Here is a 22,647-nt window from a genome sequence, read left to right as displayed (position 1 = left end):
TCCAGATACCACAGCACACCTTCAGCGATCTAGTGGACGGGTCAGGGCTGTTTTGGCAGCAAAAGGTGGACCAACACAACATTAGGCAGGTGGTCATAATGTTATGGCTGATCGGTGTATTATGTTATATTACATTAAATTGTATTCTTTTGATAATGTGCAAAAAGGCTAGATGAATGTAACAGAAGTCCAAGACATCATTGTGGAAGCAAGTAATGATCAGGGTTTTATAAATATTTTAGCTGATTATAATGGAACTTCTGAATTGTTCCAGTTTCAGTTGGCTTTATTGTAAAATGTCTCCAGAATGCAGATACGACACTCCAACATGAAATAGCAACAAACATTTCAACTTGCTTCTGTGGCAGTTTATATAAAATAATTTTGGAAAGAACACAATGGCTGCAGATTTATCTAATGTATGATTATTATTAGGAACTTCTAATAACAAACAAGCAACAGTAATTCTCTATGAATTTAATGTACTGGTGTTGTAAAAGAATTGCACTGACCAATCAGCTGTTCATCGGGGCAGGGCTTAAACTTTCACGTTAAAAGCCTGTTGCCCAGTGAGCGTAAAATTTTCATCCAATTAAAACAGTGAGTACACAAACTCCTAACTCACGCTAATTGATGCACGAGCTTCAGCAGGTGTCTGTTACCTTCATGTCAAAGTTTAGGTGTGATTTTTCAGTTCAGAGTTTGAGCTTGATAAACGAAAAGCTTGATAGTGCAGTGAGATATCTGATACGCTAAAATATTCCATTAAACCACGATTGATGAATAACGTAGGCACTTTGGTAAACATTTGTTTGCCGCATTTTAATGAAAGTTTAGGAGAAGCCCGGCTTAAAGCAATCTCCTGTAAAGAATCCATATATAAAGGTTCATTATGAACCATCAGGCAAACAAACTCAAAGTACACATCTAGATGTGTATTCATTAACATGCTAAGACTGTTGTACAGATGTTGAACAGGCAGTAGTAGTAGGGGTGATACTGAGAAATCATGAAATAGTAAATAATCATGGATGGCAATACTCAAGGCATTAAACCAAGGTTTAGATTTAATGAGGGAGAAATAAGACTTCACATAGAAGAAGCACATGATCTCTCCTTTTACAAGTCTTACTGTTAACAAGCAAGAGGACCTTATCTCACCACAACCACAGGTCAAGCAGACCTTTCACGTCACGCAAGCAAACATCAAATTATGGATACTTTTTTATACATATAGTAAATGTTATGTGGTGTATTTTTTAACTTGCTTGACCTACAATGAATAAACATAATCTGCTTACTTTATTGCCAACTGCAGAATTGTATCTCAGTAACCAGGATAAACTTTGTTGTTATCATTTTAGCTGATTCATAGTCAGTGACCGTGTAAGTTGTGTCTACTTGTGAAGGCAGACTTGTGAATGTTACTGTATTATGTCTTACATGGGAATTCATTTTTGCCTTTTTTGGATTTCTCAGCCATAACCTTTGTTGACAGATTTACTTGCTATAAACTTCTAAACTATAAAAATCAGCTTTACTTATCTCAGTAGCAGTCTATTTAGACAGTCAGTACTACAAGCACGTCCTGTTCAGAATTATATTCAGTCCGAGCTTCAGCTCCTCCCTTTTCTTTCGTCTCTACTCTCAGTGCTGTTTCAGTCAGTTCCACGCCCTGCTTCTTTTCTAACATTTACATATAGGCGTGTTCCTTAAAGTACAAAGAAGCTCTTTAATTGTAATTGTAATGTAATTGATGTTTATTCCTTACAACGTACATTGTTTTTGTTACTATATATACACGTCAGTTCAAAATATTTTACTGTGAGGAGGCGTGTCAACAGTGTTTGCCCTAACACTAGAGATTAAGAGCACACTAGGAGAGAGAGATTATAAAGTGTTATCTATATACTCTGGATTGGTTGAGATTGCCTGTGAAGGCAGTGACAGAAAAGGCCGGATGAGGGAAGGCTTTGGTGTCAGCTGTGATATGTACAAGTATAGTGTAAGGGAACTGTGCCAGAGTGAAACAGTTTGAGGGAAAGGAACTGACTTGCAAACTCGGACAAACTTGCAGCTTCATCATGGAAGGACTTAATTTTTCCGCAGTGAGTCAGCTGAAAATATAAGTTGTTCAAATGTCAAATTTATTTGTAGAGCACTTTTAACAACGGCCATTGAATTAAAGCAGAAAATATACTCCTGCATACTGATTATTATACTAATGCATAGTGATTATTAATATATTCTTATGGGGGAAAAAAAACTAGTTATAATGAACTAAAAGTGTGCTTTTAATGTGAACTGTAATATTTTTATGTTTTTGATAGAAAATATCCACTGTTAGATTAAATTATGTTTAGGATATTTAGCTAAGTTAACAATAATGTTTAAAACTGCAGATAACCAGCCGACCAGAATTGATTGAATTTGAAGGTATCACTATGACTCATTACTTCACTGATGACTGGGAAAATCTTCAAAAATTCCAGGCAAGACCAGATGACATCCTCATTGCTACTTACCCCAAAGCAGGTGCTCTGTGTTTTATTTTTAATCACATTCTGCTTTGTGTAAAGTACTTTAGCATGTGTATGAGTTGAGCTAGCATTTTACACAGTCATATATCACAGAGGAATTTATATCTAAAATATATAAGCCAACTTATAAGATTTTACACAGGAGCAAGCCTACAGTGACAGTAAACTTTTGACCGAAGTTCATCATACTGTACAACCACCAGGCTTTCACTTTCTCTCCAATTCACTTCCACCAGGCACCACCTGGGTTTCCTACATCTTAGACCTACTGTATTTTGGCAAAACAGCACCAGAGCGTCAGACCTCTATTCCCATCTTCTTGCGAGTGCCTTTCCTTGAGGCGGTTTTTCCAAATATGCCTACAGGTCAGTAGCCATGCTCACTCTAGTACAACAGACAATATGATTCATGTGGGAATCACCAGCTTATTCCATGCCTTCACAATTTTATGCAATGAAATTCTGCGTGCATAGACTTTGATGCTAATACTATTCACATTTAATGCTTTACTTCTTTGTACAGGGGTTGAACTAGCAAATAATTTACCCACCACACCACGACTCATCAAAACTCATCTACCTGTTCAGTTGGTGCCCAAGTCCTTCTGGGAACAGAACTGCAAGGTACAGAATTTGGGACTATTTCTGAATTATTGTTTTTAATTGTCAAACCATTAAAGGTATAGTGTAATGATGGGCTTCAACTCCATGTGCTGGAGGTTTTAATACAACAGGTCCTACAGAAGTCAGGAGATCAGAACACACATAATTCACAAAAAAACAACCAGGCAAATACAAGGAGTATAAACAGGAATAGCAAACAAGAAACAGTGAAACAGAACATATTCAGAATACATTTGGCAAGTCCTTGCAATCTAACTGTGTATTTGTGCATTGTTGTAAAAGGTTGCATTGAACTAGAAGACAAACTTCATAACTCCAGAACTCCAAACAGTAAAAAGAAACAAATAAAATACCCACTCAACTCGGAATTCCTACTCAGGAACTAAGGATGTGGCTGAGCACTGCATCAGCAGTAAACCTCTAAACACATCTAAATCTTTTATGCTGTGTTCAAACTGCTGTTGCATCTTGCAATTCCTCCCCTCAACTTAAAGTAATATTCTCAACGACCAGTTCCTTCCCTGTTTATGCAATAATGTCAAATCAACATGGTCATCAAGGTTCACTGTGAACAGTAAAATGAGTTTATAGCAGTATTAGCTTTAGGTCAGTTAACATACAGACAGGTCTTGGTTAAACCTATAACTTTGACCTTACTGATTGCTGTCTTGAGATAGATAGATAGATAGATAGATAGATAGATAGATAGATAGATAGATAGATAGATAGATAGATAGATAGATAGATAGATAGATAGATAGATAGATAGATAGATAGATAGATACAGCTTTATTGTCATTGCAAAGTCCTTAAGCTTGCCCATTTCTCCTGCTTCTAACACATCAACTTTGAGGACAAAATGTTCCCTTGCTGCCTAAAATATCCCACCCACTAACAGGTGCCATGATGAGAAGATAATCAGTGTTATTCACTTCACCTCTCACTGCTCATAATGTTATGCGGGGTATGTATATGTATATTTAGTGAAATATTCATTAACATTAGCGTTATCACTAATCACTAAAATTGTATTCAATGTTACTCCGTATTGTCTTTTATTTACAGAATACTGCTCCATGTTAACACAGTAAAAATATAATGCAGCATAGTTCATAAACTGCAAATGACTGGGAAACAGAAAGTGTGTTATGTGCATGGAGGTATCATGGTGTATTCACACTTAAGATCTGTAGGAATTGAAATACTTAATATTTAATGTATACATCTATTTAGACATCTAATGTCTAATGTCTATATCACCACAGCAAGAAGTGCTGAATACAGATGAACACAGAATGCAACTCTCATGAATTAATGGACATCTGCAATGTTTAAACAGCATTTATGTCTTCATCATACATTTCCCACTTAAATGAAGAGGTTTCTTCAGTAAAAACTGTATTACATATTTAAACTAATGCTTTTATCTGTAGAGTCTACCTAGTCTACCTTTACCTAATCAACCCTAAGTATAGTACACAACATCTTAACTAAAAAAATAGTTCAACATTCAGCACATCTATTTACAGTGAGGGAAAAAATGATTTGATCCCCTGCTGATTTTGTACGTTTGCCCACTGACAAAGAAATGATCAGTCTGTAATTTTAATGGTAGGTGTATTTGAACAGTGAGAGACAGAATAACAACAAAAAAAAAATCCAGAAAAACGCATTTCAGAAAAGTTCTACATTGATTTGCATTTTAATGAGTGAAATAAGTATTTGATCCCCTATCAGTCAGAAAGATTTCTGGCTCCCTGGTGTCTTTTATACAGGTAAGGAGCTGAGATTACAGTAGGAGCACTCTCGGGGAGTGCTCTTAATCTCAACTCATTAACTGTATGAAAGACACCTGTCCACAGAATGAAGCAATCAATCAGATTCCAAACTCTCCATCATGGCCAAGACCAAAGAACTGTCCATGGATGTCAGGGACAAGATTGTAGACCTACACAAGGCTGGAATGAGCTACAAGACCATCGCCAAGCAGCTTGGTGAGAAGGTGACAACAGTTGGTGCGATTATTCCCAAATGGACGAAACACAAAAGGACTGTCGATCTTCCTCGGTCTGGGGCTCCATGCAAGATCTCACCTCATGGAGTTTCAGTGATCATGAGAACGGCAAGGAATCAGCCCAGAATTACACTGGAGGATTTTGTCAATGATCTCAAGGCAGCTGGGACCATAGTCACCAAGAAAACAATTGGTAACACACTACGCCGTGAAAGACTGAAATCCAGTAGCGCCCGCAAGGTCCCCCTGCTAAAGAAAGCACATGTACAGGCTCATCTGAAGTTTGCCAGTGAACATCTGAATGATTCAGAGGAGAACTGGGTGAAAGTGTTGTGGTCAAATGAGACCAAAATCCAGCTCTTTGGCATCAACTCAACTCGCCATGTTTGGAGGAGGAGGAATGCTGCCTATGACCCCAAGTACACCATCCCCAGGTGACAGGACAACTGCACCGCATCAAAGGGACGATGGATGGGGCCATGTACCGTTAAATCTTGGATGAGAACCTCCTTCCCTCAGCCAGGGCATTGAAAATGGGTCGTGGATGGATATTCCAGCCTGACAATGACCCAAAACACACGGCCAAGGCAACAAAGGAGTGGTTCAAAAAGAAGCACATTAAGGTCCTGTAGTGGTCTAGCCAGTCTCCAGACCTTAATCCCATAGAAAATCTGTGGAGGGAGCTGAAGGGTCAGCCACAACACCTTAATGACTTGGAGAGGATCTGCAAAGAGGAGTGGGCCCAAATTCCTTGAGATGTGAGATGTGTGCAAACCTGATGGCCAACTACAAGAAATGTCTGATGTCTTTGATTGCCAACAAGGGTTTCCCACCAAGTACTAAGTCATGTTTTGCAAATGGGTCAAATACTTATTTCACTCAATAAAATGCAAATCAATGTATAACTTTTTTGAAATGTGTTTTTCTGGATTTTTTTGTTGTTATTCTGTCTCTCACTGTTCAGATAAACCTACCATTAAAATTACAGAATTACTTTGTCAGTGGGCAAACGTACAAAATCAGCAGGGGATCAAATATTCTTTTCCCTCACTGTATCTCTGTCTTTTGAGTTCCAGCTTTTGAACGTCAATGTGTGTGTGTCTCTCACCAGGTTGTCTATGTAGCTCGTAATGCTAAAGACAATGCTGTGTCTTATTTCCACTTTGAGCGCATGGTTCAAATCCTACCCGAGCCGGGAGATTGGAACAGTTATCTACAAATGTTCATGGATGGAAAGAGTAAGTAATGATATCAGAGTAAGTAAGAAAGAGTAAGTAACTATAAGCTAAGAGGAGGAGGGGCTTAGTGACACAAATATTAATCATGAATTGTGGTGCTCAAGTAAAAAGCAAAAATGTTGCTGCTTAAGCAGTACTTAAAAAGTGAATGTTTTTAACTGAAATTAGATAAATGTCAGGGTTATGTGTGAAAAGTACTTAATATTAAATACGAACAGCAACTATTAACTGATCTGCAATATTTATCATAGTATTTAATTGGCTGCCTAACCAGTTACATAAACTAGTGGAATTGACAGTGAGCTAACTCGACATTATCAAAGAAAACAAACCAAAATTAGCTTCATTAACTTCACTCATTATATTGATATAGAGCTAGGGGTGTTTTTTTTTCATTATCGAAACTACACAGCCAAAAGTATGTGGACACCTGACCTTAAAACCCAAATGAATGTCTTCCTTAAATGGCTTAAACCTTGGAAACACACAATTGCCATGTGACTGAACCCCAGGATGACAAAGCAATCTTCATAAAGCCATGTATTACAAAAGTTGATGTAGAAGAACTCAAGTGGCCTGCACAAAACCTTCTCAGCCTATTCACCATTATCAGTACACAACCTCTTGCACTCTGGGAGCTGTTTCGGTAAATCCTCATAGCCACTTTTCATAGTCTAGTAGAAAGCCTACTTATATATTTAACACCATGTGGTTTACATGCTTTTAGCCATATATTGTATTTTTCAGAAGAACAACAATAGCTATAGCACTGTGAAGTAACTGCACTGTGTAGCATGAGGTCACAGCTGCACTAGTCTTTGTAGGTTTTTTCTACACTGATGAACTTGATCGGATGCTTGAAATTAAAATGACTGGATGCTCATGAACTCAGCACATTCAGATGACAGTCATTGGCTTCATGAAGAAAAGACTTTACTCATTTGTAATATAGTTGTACACAAAACGAGTAAAAAGTTGTTTTTTCTTGGTATATAATTAAGTAGGAGCACATGTATTAAAGATTGCAAATATTTTTTGTAAAAAAATTAACAATAAAAATAAATAATTTTCAATACAACAACAAAAATAATAATAATAATAATAATAATAATAATAATAATTATTATTATTATTATTATTAATAATAATAATTAATTAATAAATAAATACCTAAACAAACAAGTAATTGAATACATGTATAAATATATACAATTTTACTAAATAAAAATGAACAGAAATAATTAGAAATGAGAAGAAATAAAATATTACATGTAGTGTGGTACAGTGCCACCCGTGATTATCAGAATTTTTATATCATTTTATATCATCAATTTTTATTTGATCTTTTAGCTGTTTTTGGGAATGAAGGAATGAGTAAGCGGAATGAAATATGTCTTGTGTAATGTCTTCCATTTAAACTTGTAGAGGTGTTTGGACCTTGGTATGATCATGTGTGTGGCTACTGGGAGAAGAAGCAGACCTACTCTAATCTTCACTACATGTTCTTCGAGGATATGGTGGAGGTAAGGAACGAGGAACAGCTTGTCCTCTAGCAATGTTCTCTATGTAACTGTTAATGATACCTGTTACACTGTACACATTACTGTAGTATTATTTCTTGTTCAAATGGGACCAGAACTTGAGCCTAATTTCTTTCTCTTATATCTAGAACACTGATCGTGAGGTGGAGCGTCTTTGCTCTTTCCTCGGTTTATCTACACCAACAGATGAGAGGGAGAAAATTACCAAAAATACCCACTTTGACGCCATGAAGCAAAACAAGATGACCAACTACTCCACACTCCCGGTTATGGATTTTTCCATCTCGCCGTTTATGCGCAAAGGTTAATATTTTTTAAATGCATAGGAGAAATAAACACTGGTTTATGTTTACTTCATGCAGCATAAATGACAAGAAATATCTCTGGCATCATGTTTAGAGCTATGTTGTTTTTTGGGGTTTCTTTTTTTTGAATGCTACAGTTCTAGAAACTTTGTATAATACATTACATTTTATAATACATTAACATTTCTACAAACACAAATGTTTGCTTGAACCCAGTCATTTGATTCTTTTTACTTCTTGAATAATAATTGTGTATATATTGTACATACACTGTAACTACTATGCAAGGTTGACCTCTAGGGCATGAACAGTACATTTTGTAGGAGTAATATAAAAGTCATTCTAATGTCATAATTCTATAAAGTATACTATATTGTGGGTAAGACTCCCGGTGGTCCAGCGGCAGGCTCCCACGCTCTCACTGCCGTGGCCCAGATTCGATTCCCTGGTAGGGCGCTAACCCAGCCACTGAAGAGTTAACTCTCAGTGCCGGTCCCAAGCCCGGATTAAATGGGAGGGTTGTGTCAGGAAGGGCATCCAGCATAAAACCTTTGCAAAATCGAAACATGCAGACCAAATGATCCCCTGTGGCAACCCTGAATGGGGAGCAGCCAAAACAACAACATATGATACTGTGGGTGACCCATAAGTGAAAATCCCACTATTAGTGTTGCTAGTAGCATGATCATTTTTAATCAATGATTTCTATTTTCTTTCTGAAATTTCCTCCAGGTAAAGTCGGTGACTGGAAGAATCACTTCGCAGTGGCCCAGAATGAGCAGTTTGATGAACACTACAAAGAAAAGATGAAGAACACAACTTTAAAATTTCGAACGCAGATTTAGGATGCCATGAAAACCTCATTCTTTTTAACATGTACTGTAAAAAAAATCTGTATATTTTACGGTGAAATACTGGCAGCTGTGGTTGCCAGAATTTTACCGTAGAAAATACAGTACAACACACAATGCATTACAGTTGGGTTGCTTAGATTTTACTGTGAATAACTTATGATTAATTACTAAATGAATAAGGTCCACTGTAAAATATCAAAAATATCATTGTCAGACTAAAGCAAGAAAACATGTTCAGTGTTAACAGTTTGAATTAATCAAATACCTTGCCCAATACTCACAAATTAGTAATGAAATCTTGAAAAAACAGCACATGTCCATATGATTGGATAATCCATGGTGAAATAAACAAACATTATGTATCAGGGCTTACTTGCCCTGGTTGAACAAGAGGAATAAGTCACTGAGTCCAGATTTGTGTGAAGACATGGGATAGAATTGGACAAGATGTTTGAGAAACTGGAAGCTACAGCATGTACTGTCACTAGTTCAGCTTGAGGACTTGCATGTTGTCCACTGTGGGCTGAGAAGATCCCCTCTACAGCCAGAAAACATACACAAAGCAGATGTTAGATTGATGCAGTGTTTAAGCATGATGCCTACACAGAGATAAACAGCCTTCTAGTTGTCCAATAAGTGGTTCAAATATGTTCAACTTTGCTCCAATGAATTATACATTAATGAAGGCAATATTTATTAATGAATTAAATAATTAATATAGTTTTGCAGGTTATTTTTTATAATTGATGGTCTCAGGGAGAAAGTTCTCATTTCAGAAACATTTCATATGTCATCATAAGCATTATTTTATGTCTGTTGACATGAAGTCTAAACAGTTGCCTCCACTGAAGCAATCAATAATCAAATTTACTACAACACTGACCAGTAACCAGTCAAATGTACAACCACTTACCAATATTTATCCTGGACAAGACCAGCATCTGATCAAAAGGGGGGATTTGTAGAACAGGAAAGAGATTGATGAGGTCCATTTCAAGAACAACTGCTAGCAGATGACAGCAACAAAGACAGTAAGAAATATATTGCCTTAATTGAAAGTAAAATCATCTCAAGCATCTCGATGTAGGTTGTAAACTACAATCAAATGGCTATATTAAATAAATAAATGGCTAATCAAGTGCCTCACCTGGTAGAACTTGTACCATATACTGTTCTTCAGGCAGTCAAGCTTCAGTTCCAGCTCAGGCCCTTTGCTGCAAATCATCCCATCTCTCTCCACTGTGTTTTTACTGCCACTGTCCAAAAAACAAAAATGCCAAAAAAAACAAACAAAAATTACAATCTTTAAAATACAAAAAAAAATGGTTTTCTTGGATAAAGAGTTTAAAATCTCACCATGTTCCTGGTCATCACAGAGGGCAGCACATTGTTTCCTCCAAGTCTATAACCGCTCAGGAGTTTAAATGCATACATGAAATGTTGCAGAAGTGAAATACTTCAAATTCTTTTTATTTTAATAATTTATTTAAAATAAAAAAAATCAAAACTATGTTCCGTTCATGTGTGTGTGTGGGACGCCGGACAATCGAGTGTGTTGGTCCGTAAAATTTTGAACTTGAGACTGAGCTCCGAATGGCTTATTTCAAATTGTCCTTGAACCCTCCCAGTTTTGTTAGCGAATCAATGTTGTTTTTATATATTTGGCCTCATGTGATTGGAGCATTCTCAACGAGTCTCATTAGCACTCAGCAGATTGTCAGTTAACAGCCGGGTGGGAAACAACTAGCACGTTAAAATATAATAGAGCATTTCCCCTAACATTCAGTCCAACTCCTCCAAGACGGCACATCAATATGTGCCATTGCCAGAAGGTTTGCTGTGTCTCCCAGCACAGTCTCGTGAGCATGAAGGAGATTCCAGGAGGCAGGCAGTTACTCTAGGAGAGCTGGACAGGGCCGTAGAAGGTCCTTAACTTTTCAGCAGGCCACTGAAAAGCTGCTCTTTTTTTCTGATATCCAGCAGGCCACTTGTGTGAATGTCTTTGACCAAACAATCAGAAACAGACTTCCTGAAGGTTGGCCTGAGGGCCAAAGGTCCTCTAGTGCTCACTGCCCAGCACCGTCGAGCTTGATTGGCATTTGCCATTGAACACCAGAATTGACAGGTCTGCTACTGGCACCCTGTGCTTTTCACAGATGAGAGCAGGTTCACCCTTTCTGGAAAAGCCATAGAGAACATTATGCTGCCTGTAACATCATTCAGCATGACCGGTTTGGTGGTGGGTCTGGGGAGACATATCCATGGAGGGACACACAGACTTCTACAGGCTAGACAATGGCACTCTGACCGCCTTTAGGTATCGGGATGATATCCTTGAACCCATTGTCAGACCCTACGCTGGTGCAGTGGGTCCTGGGTTCCTCCTGGTGCACGATAATGCCTGGCCTCATGTGGCGAGAGTATGCCGGCAGTTCCTGGAGGATGAAGGAATTGATACCATTGAATGGCCCCCACGCTCGCCTGAGCTAAATCCAATAGAACACCTCTGGGGAATTATGTTTTGGTCCATCCGACGCTGCCAGGTGGCACCTCAGACTGTCCAGGAGCTCAGTGATTACCTGTTCCAGATCTGGGAGAAAATACCAGAGGACACCATCCGCCATCTCATTAGGAGCATGCCCCGACATTGTGAAATTTCAGCAAAATGGACTGTAATGTATGCATCATTTTTTCACTTTGATTTTTGGGGTTTCTTGATCATTTTTATTTCCATCAAACGATGTGGCATCCTTTCATTCCTAAAAAACATTACCCAGTCCATATCAGTATAGATATCCAGCATGATATTTTTCCCCATTGAGAACTGATGTGTTTTCAAAGTGTTTCTTTATTTTTTTTTTGAGCAGTATATTTCTCTGGTAAAATGCAATCTGAGTCAAAATAGTGTTAATGACTGATTGCAGAATTCTATCTCAATATCCATTTCACACACTCATTCAATCATTTAAGCTGAGTCATTTAGCTTTATTGTACTGTAGCTGACGACACACAGAGCTCAACAGCACACACACACACCTGTTAAAAAGACTTTAATTGTTAATACATCATATGGCTTAAGTGGGAATGAAATTCATTCTACTCATCTTTATCCTTTGGACACAGACTCACTTCTCAAAAAAATTGCTTATCTCAGTACCAACACACAGCTAGGTGGCTTTACAAGCCTATTCTGTCCTGATTCACATTCACTCAGTGCTCCACTCACGGTCACTGTCAAGGCTCCACTCACCTTGTGTCAGTCTCAGTCAGTGTCCCTTACCCAACATTTATGTATTAAGTTGTTCCTTATACTGCAAAGATGCCCTTTTTCTGTTCATCTGGGGGAAAACATGAGCTTCTGTGTTTGGTTGATATTGTCATTGTCAATATATTTCTAAAAAAAGATTATTAATAAAACCAGGTGAACCCATTTTAGTTCTGTCTGATTTATTGCTTCTCTTTTTTCCCTTCTGCTTGTTTCTTCAGGTAAAGTCGGTGACTGGAAGAATCACTTCACCGTGGCTCAGAATGAACAGTTTGATGAACACTACAAGCAGAGGATGCAGAACACGTCTCTACAGTTCCGCACAGAGATTTAGAGCATCACGTCTGGATTAAAATTTGTAATTAAATTTATTCATTGGCAACCTAGCCCACATGTATTGTATTGTTTTTCTTTCTTTCTTTACCATATTGATTTAAATAAATCTTTTGGTTGAATAATTCACTGTTCTTAGAATGAGTTGTTAAATATCTAGATGATGGAGTGACTGGAACAAGACCACTTTAAACACTTTTATTCTTGGCATCCACATCAGATTATTTACTCAGAAAAATACAGATTGCAGATGTTTGATGATCCAGATGAGCCATGTGAAGAGCACACTGACCAATCAGCTGTGTGTCAGGGTGGGGCTTAAACTGTCACGTTAAAAGCCTGCTGTCGAATGAGGGTTGAATTTTCATCGAATTAATTCGAACTAACTAATAACGTTAACTAATTAGTTAACGGTGTCTGTTAACTCCGGGTCAGAGGCTTTAGGTATGACTTTTCGTTAGAAAAGAGTTTGAGCTTGATAAATGATAAGTTTGATACTGCAGATATCTGATACGCTAAAATATTCCATTAAACCAAGATTGATGAATAATATAGACATTTTGACAAACATTTAATGAAAGATTAGGTGAAGCTGGGCTGTGTAGTATTAAAGCAATCTCCTGTAGTAAATCCATATGTAAAGGTCCATTTCGAGACACTAGGCAAACAAACTCAAAGTACACATCTAGATGTGTATTCATTAACACGCTAAGACTGTTGTACAAATGTTGAACAGGCAGTAGTAGTAGGGGTGATACTCAGAGTAAATAATGGATGGCAAAATTCAAGGCATTAAACCATTTTACATCTGGTGTGGGAGAGAAAAGACTTTACATTGGAGAAGCACATGATCTCTTCTTTTACAACTCTTACTGTTAACATGCAAGAGGGTTTATTCGACCACAACCACAGGTCAAGCAAGACTTTTATGTCACGCAAGCAAACACCAAATTATGAATAGTTTTATACATGTAATAAATGCTGATTTTGGTGTATTTTTTAACTTGTAGTAGAAGTGTAATGTACCCATATTGAAAGGTCTTGAAGAGCATTAACTAGCAATTAGATGGTGGAAGCAATAAGAGCGTTTGTTAAAGCCTTAGTTGCAGTGTTTTACACAAGCTGTACATTAGCCTATTACAGTTTTAGGTATTTTGCATAAGCCAAAAAATATTGCAGTAAAGTGCTTACTGGAGATGAATGAAGGAAATTTGAAATGATAGAAAATTATGACATAAAAAACTGAAGCCTTTAATAACACTCTGTAATGTTACTTATGTTTCTGCAACATTCCCATTTCTCAAACACTGGATTTAATTTACTGACATTAAACATGTAGCTTTGTATTTCCTTTAGGTTCTCTATAATGGCAAAGAAAATACTGTCATTTTCCACTCTGAGTGCATGTGCATGCGACAACCTGACCCAGGAGACTGGATTACCTTTATTCAGAGGCTCATGGAAGCTAAGTGAGAGATTTACAAATTTAAAATATTCTCAAATGGACTCAAATAGCTCATTCAGAATGGCAGCTAAGGGGAGATCCAATATGAATGTGAATGTACATAGATGTATAGGTGTACATCACTAGGGTTTAGAATACTGGACAGGGCAAATGGACTACTTCCCAAAATATTTTGAATTAGCTGATTCATTTCTCATACACTTTCTGAGTGTCTGTTATGTCACTTATCATCGCTTTTCCGAAGCTGATGCAAAAGGGTGCACTACTCACTGTTATTCTTGTCGTCTGCCTTTCTTTTTGAGCCACAGTGAATAATCTGCGTACTGTACTGTTGACTGCAGAATCTCAGCATCTAGTATAAACTTTGTCACTTTATCATTTTAGCTGATTCATAGTCAGTGTGTAACTGAGCAAGTTGTGTCATGCTGAGGATACACCCAGCCTAGCACCACCCCTATTAAAAAAGACTTGTGAATGGTACTATATTATTTGGCTTAGATGGGAATTCATTTCTGCCTTTTCTTGCTTACTCACCCATAACCTTTGTTCACAGAGTTACTTGCCAAAAATGTGAGCAAATCAGATTCACTTATCTCAGTAGCAGTATATTCAGCCAGTCAGTACTACAAGCATGTCCAGTTCAGAATCATATTCAGTCAGAGCTTCAGCTCCTGCCTTTTCTTTATTCTCTACTCGACTGCTGATTCTGTCAGTTCCAGGCCCTGCTCCTTTCCCCAACAAGGCTTGTTCCTTAAAGTATAAAGAAGCTCTTTACTTAAAAATAGATTGTGTGTTTGGTTGATCCTGTCACTGTCAACATAAATGAACCCACTGGGTAGTTTTAGTAAAATAAAAGAAGAATCACTTGACTGTAGAGAATAACCAAGAAGAGAATAAAGAACTCAACTGTACAGATCCAGCCAGAGATTTAAGTCATCAAGTTAAATGTTTATTGTATACAATATGTGTTGTTTTTGCAGCACATACTATATGCAATTGTACAAGAAAGTATTTTCTTTTTACAATACTAATTCGAATAATACTTACTAGTGGATTACAAAGCCAGATTTCCAAAGTTTGCCAAAATAAGTCTTCTTTTTTGTTATTATATGTTCATTCCTTACAACAGATATCTTTTTTGACTACTGCATGTACACGTCATTTCTACATATTTTACTGTGAGGAGGCGTGTCAACAGTGTTTGCATTAGTACTAGAATAAGAGCACACTAGGGGACAGAGCTTATGCGCTGTGGATTGGTTGAGATTGTTAGCACCATGCAGTGTAATACACGAGTGTCTGTAATGACAAATAAAAAGACCAGATGAGGGAAGGGCTTTGGGCTGTTACATAATCCAAGTGTACTATAAGGGAAGTGTGTCAGAGTGAAACAGTTTGAGGAAAAGGAAACGGAGTTGCAAACTTGGACAAACTTGCATCTAACTACATCATGGAAGGACCTGATTTTTCTGCAGTGAGTCAGATGAAAATATTTTTGTAGTTATTGGGAAATATACCCTTTCAAGCTGGTTGTGTCATGCAGCAATCCAACTACAAAAGGCAACAAACATTACAAGAACTTGCTTCAGTATTCTATTTTGGAAAGGGCACAATGGCTCCAGATTTGCTTAATGCATGTCTTTCATAATTAAATTCTAATTTTTTAAAAAAAAGGTATAATTAACTAAAAGTGTACTAACAAACTTTGCATCTGTAATTCTATGTGATTTTAAAGTGAACTGTAATATTTTTATGTTTTGATAGTATCCACTGTTAGATTAAGTAAAGGTTAGGATGTTTATCTATGTTAATAATAATGTTTAAAACTGCAGATAACCAGCCGACCAGAATTGATTGAATTTGAAGGCATCACTATGATTCATTACTTCACTGATGACTGGGAAAATCTTCAGAAATTCCAGGCAAGACCAGACGACATCCTCATTGCTACTTACCCCAAAGCAGGTACTCTGTGTGTTTTGAAATGTAACTGTAATGTGAATGAAAGCTTTGTTAGTGGGGAATAAAATATGTATTTATTTAATCAGTACCATTATTTGATTATACTGAATAATGTGTGCTAGATCAACTGTGTGAAAGGGATCGTTTTCTACGTAAAGTGCAATGAGTTCAGTGAGAGTACAGTTTGTTATTGGGGTGAATCCAAAAAGCATTGTCATGGTCCATTTCATGAGTCAAAGGACAGTCAGATAAGGACATTCCTCCATAACCACAATGACAGGAAACAAACTCAAGAAGAATTTGGATTTAACTGGACAAATAGTAGAATAAAACAAATTTATTTAGGGCTTTATACAAAACATGTGCACACATTTGGGGAACAAACAATGACAAGCATGAAGATAGGAGCAATGAACAAAGCAGGGCACATGGAAAAACAATCAAAATGAATAAGAAATGCAAGCAGTGCACAGTGCGCTGGGAATTTGCATCACAGACTTAGAGGGGATTTCAGGACTCTGCATTGTGTAAAGTACTTTAGCATGTGTATGAGTTGAGCTAGATTTTTAGATTAGGTCTAGGCATACAGTGATGGTAAACCTATGACTCAAGCTGGTCAGGTTTTAACTTTCTCTCCAAACTCACAACTTCAGCAGTGTTTATTAATATAGAAACACATTAAGGGCTAAACACAGAACAGGTGCACATATTTTTGTAACAAAGCACAACCTGTACTCACAGTTCTGTTTATCCTATATCAGATATCAAATCTCATATATCACAGAGGAATTTATGACCGAAGTTTATAAGCCAACTTATAAGATTTTTCACAGGAGCAAGCCTACAGTGACAGTAAACTCCTCATACAACCACCAGGTTTTCACTTTCTCTCCAATTCACTTCCACCAGGCACCACCTGGGTTTCCTACATCTTAGACCTACTATATTTTGGCAATACAGCACCAGAGCGTCAGTCCTCCATGCCCATCTTCTTGCGAGTGCCTTTCCTTGAGGCGGTTTTTCCAAATATGCCTACAGGTCAGTAGCCATGTTCACTCTAGAGCATGAGCTGAATCACCAGCTTATTCCACGCCTTCACAGTTTTATGCAATGAAACTCTGTGTGCATAGAACTTGATGCTAATCCTGTTCACAATTGATGCTTTACTTCTTTGTACAGGGGTTGAACTAACAAATAATTTACCCACCACACCACGACTCATCAAAACTCATCTACCTGTCCAGTTGGTGCCCAAGTCCTTCTGGGAACAGAACTGCAAGGTACAGAATTTGGGACTATTTCTGAATTATTATTTTTAATTGTCAAACTGTTAAAGGTATAGTGTAATGATGGGCTTCAACTCCATGTGCTGGAGGTTTTAATACAACAGGTCCTACAGAAGTCAGGAGATCAGAACACACATAATTCACAAAAAAACAACCAGGCAAATACAAGGAGTATAAACAGGAATAGCAAACAAGAAACAGTGAAACAGAACATATTCAGAATACATTTGGCAAGTCCTTGCAATCTAACTGTGTATTTGTGCATTGTTGTAAAAGGTTGCATTGAACTAGAAGACAAACTTCATAACTCCAGAACTCCAAACAGTAAAAAGAAACAAATAAAATACCCACTCAACTCGGAATTCCTACTCAGGAACTAAGGATGTGGCTGAGCACTGCATCAGCAGTAAACCTCTAAACACATCTAAATCTTTTATGCTGTGTTCAAACTGCTGTTGCATCTTGCAATTCCTCCCCTCAACTTAAAGTAATATTCTCAACGACCAGTTCCTTCCCTGTTTATGCAATAATGTCAAATCAACATGGTCATCAAGGTTCACTGTGAACAGTAAAATGAGTTTATAGCAGTATTAGCTTTAGGTCAGTTAACATACAGACAGGTCTTGGTTAAACCTATAACTTTGACCTTACTGATTGCTGTCTTGAGATAGATAGATAGATAGATAGATAGATAGATAGATAGATAGATAGATAGATAGATAGATAGATAGATAGATAGATAGATAGATAGATAGATAGATAGATAGAGCTTTATTGTCATTGCAAAGTCCTTAAGCTTGCCCATTTCTAATGCTTCTAACACATCAACTTTGAGGACAAAATGTTCCCTTGCTGCCTAAAATATCCCACCCACTAACAGGTGCCATGATGAGAAGATAATCAGTGTTATTCACTTCACCTCTCACTGCTCATAATGTTATGCGGGGTATGTATATGTATATTTAGTGAAATATTCATTAACATTAGCGTTATCACTAATCACTAAAATTGTATTCAATGTTACTCCGTATTTTCTTTTATTTACAGAATACTGCTCCATGTTAACACAGTAAAAATATAATGCAGCATAGTTCATAAACTGCAAATGACTGGGAAACAGAAAGTGTGTTAGGTGCATGGAGGTATCATGGTGTATTCACACTTAAGATCTGTAGGAATTGAAATACTTAATATTTAATGTATACATCTTTTTAGACATCTAATGTCTAATGTCTATATCACCACAGCAAGAAGTGCTGAATACAGATGAACACAGAATGCAATTCTGGACATCTGCAACGTTTAAACAGCATTTATGTCTTCATCATACATTTCCCACTTAAATGAAAAGGTTTCTTCAGTAAAAACTGTATTACATATTTAAACTAATGCTTTTATCTGTAGAGTCTACCTAGTCTACCTTTACCTAATCAACCCTAAGTATAGTACACAACATCTTAACTAAAAAAATAGTTCAACATTCAGCACATCTATTTGTCTCTGTATTTTGAGTTCCAGCTTTTGAACGTCAATGTGTGTGTGTCTCTCACCAGGTTGTCTATGTAGCTCGTAACGCTAAAGACAATGCTGTGTCTTATTTCCACTTTGAGCGCATGAATCAAATCCAACCCGAGCCGGGAGATTGGAACAGTTATCTACAAATGTTCATGGATGGAAAGAGTAAGTAATGATATCAGAGTAAGTAAGAAAGAGTAAGTAACTATAAGCTAAGAGGAGGAGGGGCTTAGTGACACAAATATTAATCATGAAATGTGGTGCTCAAGTAAAAAGTGAATATTTTTAACTGAAATTAGATAAGTGTCAGGGTGATGTGTGAGAAGTACTTAATATTAAATATGAACAGCAACTATTAACTGATCTGCAATATTTATCATAGTATTTGATTGGCTGCCTAACCAGTTACATAAACTAGTGGCTATAATTGACAGTGAGCTAACTCGACATTATCAAAGAAATCAATCCAACTTAGCAAATTAGCTTCATTAACTTCACTCATTATATAGATATAGAGCTAGGGATTTTTCATTATCGAAACTACACAGCCAAAAGTATGTGGACACCTGACCTTAAAACCCAGATGAATGTCTTCCTTAAACGGCTTAAACCTTGGAAACACACCATGTGACTGAACCCCAGGATGACAAAGCAATCTTCATAAAGCCATGTATTACAAAAGTTGATGTAGAAGAACTCAAGTGGCCTGCACAAAACCTTCTCAGCCTACTCACCATTATCAGTACACAACCTCTTGCACTCTGGGAGCTGTTTCGGTAAATCCTCATAGCCACTTTTCATAGTCTAGTAGAAAGTCTGCTTATATATTTAACACCATGTGGTTTACATGCTTTTAGCCATATATTGTATTTTTCAGAAGAACAACAATAGCTATAGCACTGTGAAGTAACTGCACTGTGTAGCATGAGGTCACAGCTGCACTAGTCTTTGTAGGTTTTTTCTACACTGATGAACTTGATTGGATGCTTTAAATTAAAATGATTGGATGCTCACGAACTCAGCACATTCAGATGACAGTCATTGGCTTCATGATAGAAGAAAAGACTTTAGTCATTTGTAATGTAGTTCTACACAAAACAAGTAAAAAGTTGTTTTTTTCTGGGTATGTAATTAAGTAGGAGCACACGTATTAAAGATTGCAAATATTTTTGTAAAAAAAATAAATAAATAAAAATAAATCATTTTCAAAACAATTATTATTATTTTATTTTTTTAAATAAATATCTAAACAAACAAGTAATTGAATACATGTATAAATATATACAATTTTACTAAATGAACAGAAATAATTAAAAATGAGAAGAAATAAAAAATAATATATTACATGTAGTGTGGTACAGTGCCACCCGTGATTATCAGAATTTTTATATCATTCTTTTTATTTGGTCTTTTAGCTGTTTTTGGGAATGAAGGAATGAGTAAGCGGAATGAAATATGTCTTGTGTAATGTCTTCCATTTAAACTTGTAGAGGTGTTTGGACCTTGGTATGATCATGTGTGTGGCTACTGGGAGAAGAAGCAGACCTACTCTAATCTTCACTACATGTTCTTCGAGGATATGGTGGAGGTAAGGAACGAGGAACAGCTTGTCCTCTAGCAATGTTCTCTATGTAACTGTTAATGATACCTGTTACACTGTACACATTACTGTAGTATTATTTCTTGTTCAAATGGGACCAGAACTTGAGCCTAATTTCTTTCTCTTATATCTAGAACACTGATCGTGAGGTGGAGCGTCTTTGCTCTTTCCTCGGTTTATCTACACCAACAGATGAGAGGGAGAAAATTACCAAAAATACCCACTTTGACGCCATGAAGCAAAACAAGATGACCAACTACTCCACACTCACGGTTATGGATTTTTCCATCTCGCCGTTTATGCGCAAAGGTTAATATTTTTTAAATGCATAGGAGAAATAAACACTGGTTTATGTTTACTTCATGCAACATAAATGACAAGAAATATCTCTGGCATCATGTTTAGAGCTATGTTGTTTTTTGGGGTTTCTTTTTTTTGAATGCTACAGTTCTAGAAACTTTGTATAATACATTACATTTTATAATACATTAACATTTCTACAAACACAAATGTTTGCTTGAACCCAGTCATTTGATTCTTTTTACTTCTTGAATAATAATTGTGTATATATTGTACATACACTGTAACTACTATGCAAGGTTGACCTCTAGGGCATGAACAGTACATTTTGTAGGAGTAATATAAAAGTCATTCTAATGTCATAATTCTATAAAGTATACTATATTGTGGGTAAGACTCCCGGTGGTCCAGCGGCAGGCTCCCACGCTCTCACTGCCGTGGCCCAGATTCGATTCCCTGGTAGGGCGCTAACCCAGCCACTGAAGAGTTAACTCTCAGTGCCGGTCCCAAGCCCGGATTAAATGGGAGGGTTGTGTCAGGAAGGGCATCCAGCATAAAACCTTTGCAAAATCGAAACATGCAGACCAAATGATCCCCTGTGGCGACCCTGAATGGGGAGCAGCCAAAACAACAACAACATATGATACTGTGGGTGACCCATAAGTGAAAATCCCACTATTAGTGTTGCTAGTAGCATGATCATTTTTAATCAATGATTTCTATTTTCTTTCTGAAATTTCCTCCAGGTAAAGTCGGTGACTGGAAGAATCACTTCACAGTGGCCCAGAATGAGCAGTTTGATGAACACTACAAAGAAAAGATGAAGAACACAACTTTAAAATTTCGAACGCAGATTTAGGATGGCATGAAAACCTCATTCTTTTTAACATGTACTATTTTTTATTCAGTTTGCTTACAGGTAAGTTAAGCAGCAAAAACCGAAAGGGAACCATATGAACAAAATCAGATATGTTATCAATTTGTAGCTTGGAAAACTCAAAAATATCCCTATTTGTTTCTGTAGCTCTTTGTTTATAATAAACTTCATCATATAAAAAGGCAGGTGCAGTTATGTAACAGCATTCTCCTAGATACATTATAGCTGTAGATCAGTACTGATTTTTCGAATCTGTTGATGCATATTACACACCACATGGATTGATTTTCTCAATTGCCAAGTCTTGGCCTTGACACTGAGAGTGACATGATAAAAACTGTAACTGTTCTCTCTTCTCTACAGAGTTTATATAATAAATGTTTGGGCTTTGGCTCTCTCTTGTGGTCATTTCTGTATGTGACCTTCACCAAACCAGAAGAGTTAGGGCAGTGGAAACAAGGTCATGAGCAGTTCTGTAAAACCTATAAACTCTTCAAAGTAAATGAAAGAAAGTTAGGTGAGCTCATTTGTATATCTAATGAATTGTTCAAATTGTTTGCATATCAAAGAATGTTACATAAAGAATGAAGATTTTATGAAGAATGAGAGTCGTTACTGGGGTCTAAAATGTCGCCAGATCTAGTGAGGACTTTTTTACAATAGAAATTTCAATGTATTTGAATGACGGTTTAAAATAAACCTTTTTGTTTTATTGTTTTGTTTTGTTTTTTTAAATATATTTTTATTGAAGGAAGAACAGAATTGAAGAGTTACAAAAAGAGTTAACAATGTTCCTCTTGATTTTACAATTTTTTATCCCTTTTACACAACCCACCCCCATAAACCTTTTTTTTTTAAAATAAAAGTAATATATAATAATAAAAGTATTTTTATAATACTGCTTTTAATATTACCAGTGATTCTGTTAT

At 36.8% G+C, this 22,647-nt stretch overlaps 2 protein-coding genes and 1 long non-coding RNA gene across 4 annotated transcripts; 2 read left to right on the top strand and 1 right to left on the bottom strand.

Annotated features, from left to right (window-relative positions):
- Window positions 1-1,956: 1,956 nt before the first annotated feature.
- LOC131352974 (cytosolic sulfotransferase 3-like) lies at window positions 1,957-9,322 on the top strand. The gene is made up of 8 exons (XM_058389578.1): window positions 1,957-2,108; window positions 2,403-2,535; window positions 2,777-2,905; window positions 3,063-3,163; window positions 6,289-6,415; window positions 7,841-7,938; window positions 8,085-8,259; window positions 8,994-9,322. Exons 1-8 carry the CDS (start codon window positions 2,085-2,087, stop codon window positions 9,104-9,106), a joined length of 900 nt encoding a protein of 299 aa, XP_058245561.1. The 5' UTR covers window positions 1,957-2,084; the 3' UTR covers window positions 9,107-9,322.
- LOC131352977 (uncharacterized) lies at window positions 9,322-15,318 on the bottom strand. Its single transcript, XR_009204571.1, has 4 exons — window positions 15,226-15,318; window positions 10,263-14,928; window positions 10,029-10,118; window positions 9,322-9,653 (listed from the first exon to the last, which is right to left on the bottom strand). It is a non-coding gene; the product is annotated as an uncharacterized LOC131352977 (long non-coding RNA).
- A 132-nt stretch (window positions 15,319-15,450) lies between these two features.
- Window positions 15,451-22,110, top strand: LOC131352973 (cytosolic sulfotransferase 3-like). 2 transcript variants are annotated; one of them, XM_058389575.1, is made up of 8 exons: window positions 15,451-15,652; window positions 16,011-16,143; window positions 17,050-17,178; window positions 17,320-17,420; window positions 18,980-19,106; window positions 20,432-20,529; window positions 20,676-20,850; window positions 21,588-22,110. In XM_058389575.1, the coding sequence occupies exons 1-8, from the start codon at window positions 15,629-15,631 to the stop codon at window positions 21,698-21,700; spliced, it is 900 nt and encodes a 299-aa protein (XP_058245558.1). In that variant the 5' UTR covers window positions 15,451-15,628; the 3' UTR covers window positions 21,701-22,110. The 2 variants fall into 2 exon arrangements, with proteins under 2 accessions (XP_058245558.1, XP_058245560.1); XM_058389577.1 differs by lacking the exon at window positions 15,451-15,652 and adding an exon at window positions 15,731-15,852.
- Window positions 22,111-22,647: the final 537 nt, after the last annotated feature.

The sequence above is a fragment of the Hemibagrus wyckioides genome, linkage group LG05 (genome assembly GCF_019097595.1).
Source record: "Hemibagrus wyckioides isolate EC202008001 linkage group LG05, SWU_Hwy_1.0, whole genome shotgun sequence".
Taxonomy (NCBI): Eukaryota; Metazoa; Chordata; class Actinopteri; order Siluriformes; family Bagridae; genus Hemibagrus; species Hemibagrus wyckioides.
This window is presented reverse-complemented; position numbering and strand designations above follow the sequence as displayed.

Bases quoted from the DNA above. Each gene is read 5' to 3' on its own strand.
- LOC131352974 (XM_058389578.1), top strand. From the start codon at position 2,085: ATGGAAGGACTTAATTTTTCCGCA. The intron at 2,906-3,062 runs GTCAGTAGCCAT...TTCTTTGTACAG, and splicing joins TTTTCCAAATATGCCTACAG to GGGTTGAACTAGCAAATAAT. The intron at 7,939-8,084 runs GTAAGGAACGAG...TCTTATATCTAG, and splicing joins TCTTCGAGGATATGGTGGAG to AACACTGATCGTGAGGTGGA.
- LOC131352973 (XM_058389575.1), top strand. From the start codon at position 15,629: ATGGAAGGACCTGATTTTTCTGCA. The intron at 17,179-17,319 runs GTCAGTAGCCAT...TTCTTTGTACAG, and splicing joins TTTTCCAAATATGCCTACAG to GGGTTGAACTAACAAATAAT. The intron at 20,530-20,675 runs GTAAGGAACGAG...TCTTATATCTAG, and splicing joins TCTTCGAGGATATGGTGGAG to AACACTGATCGTGAGGTGGA.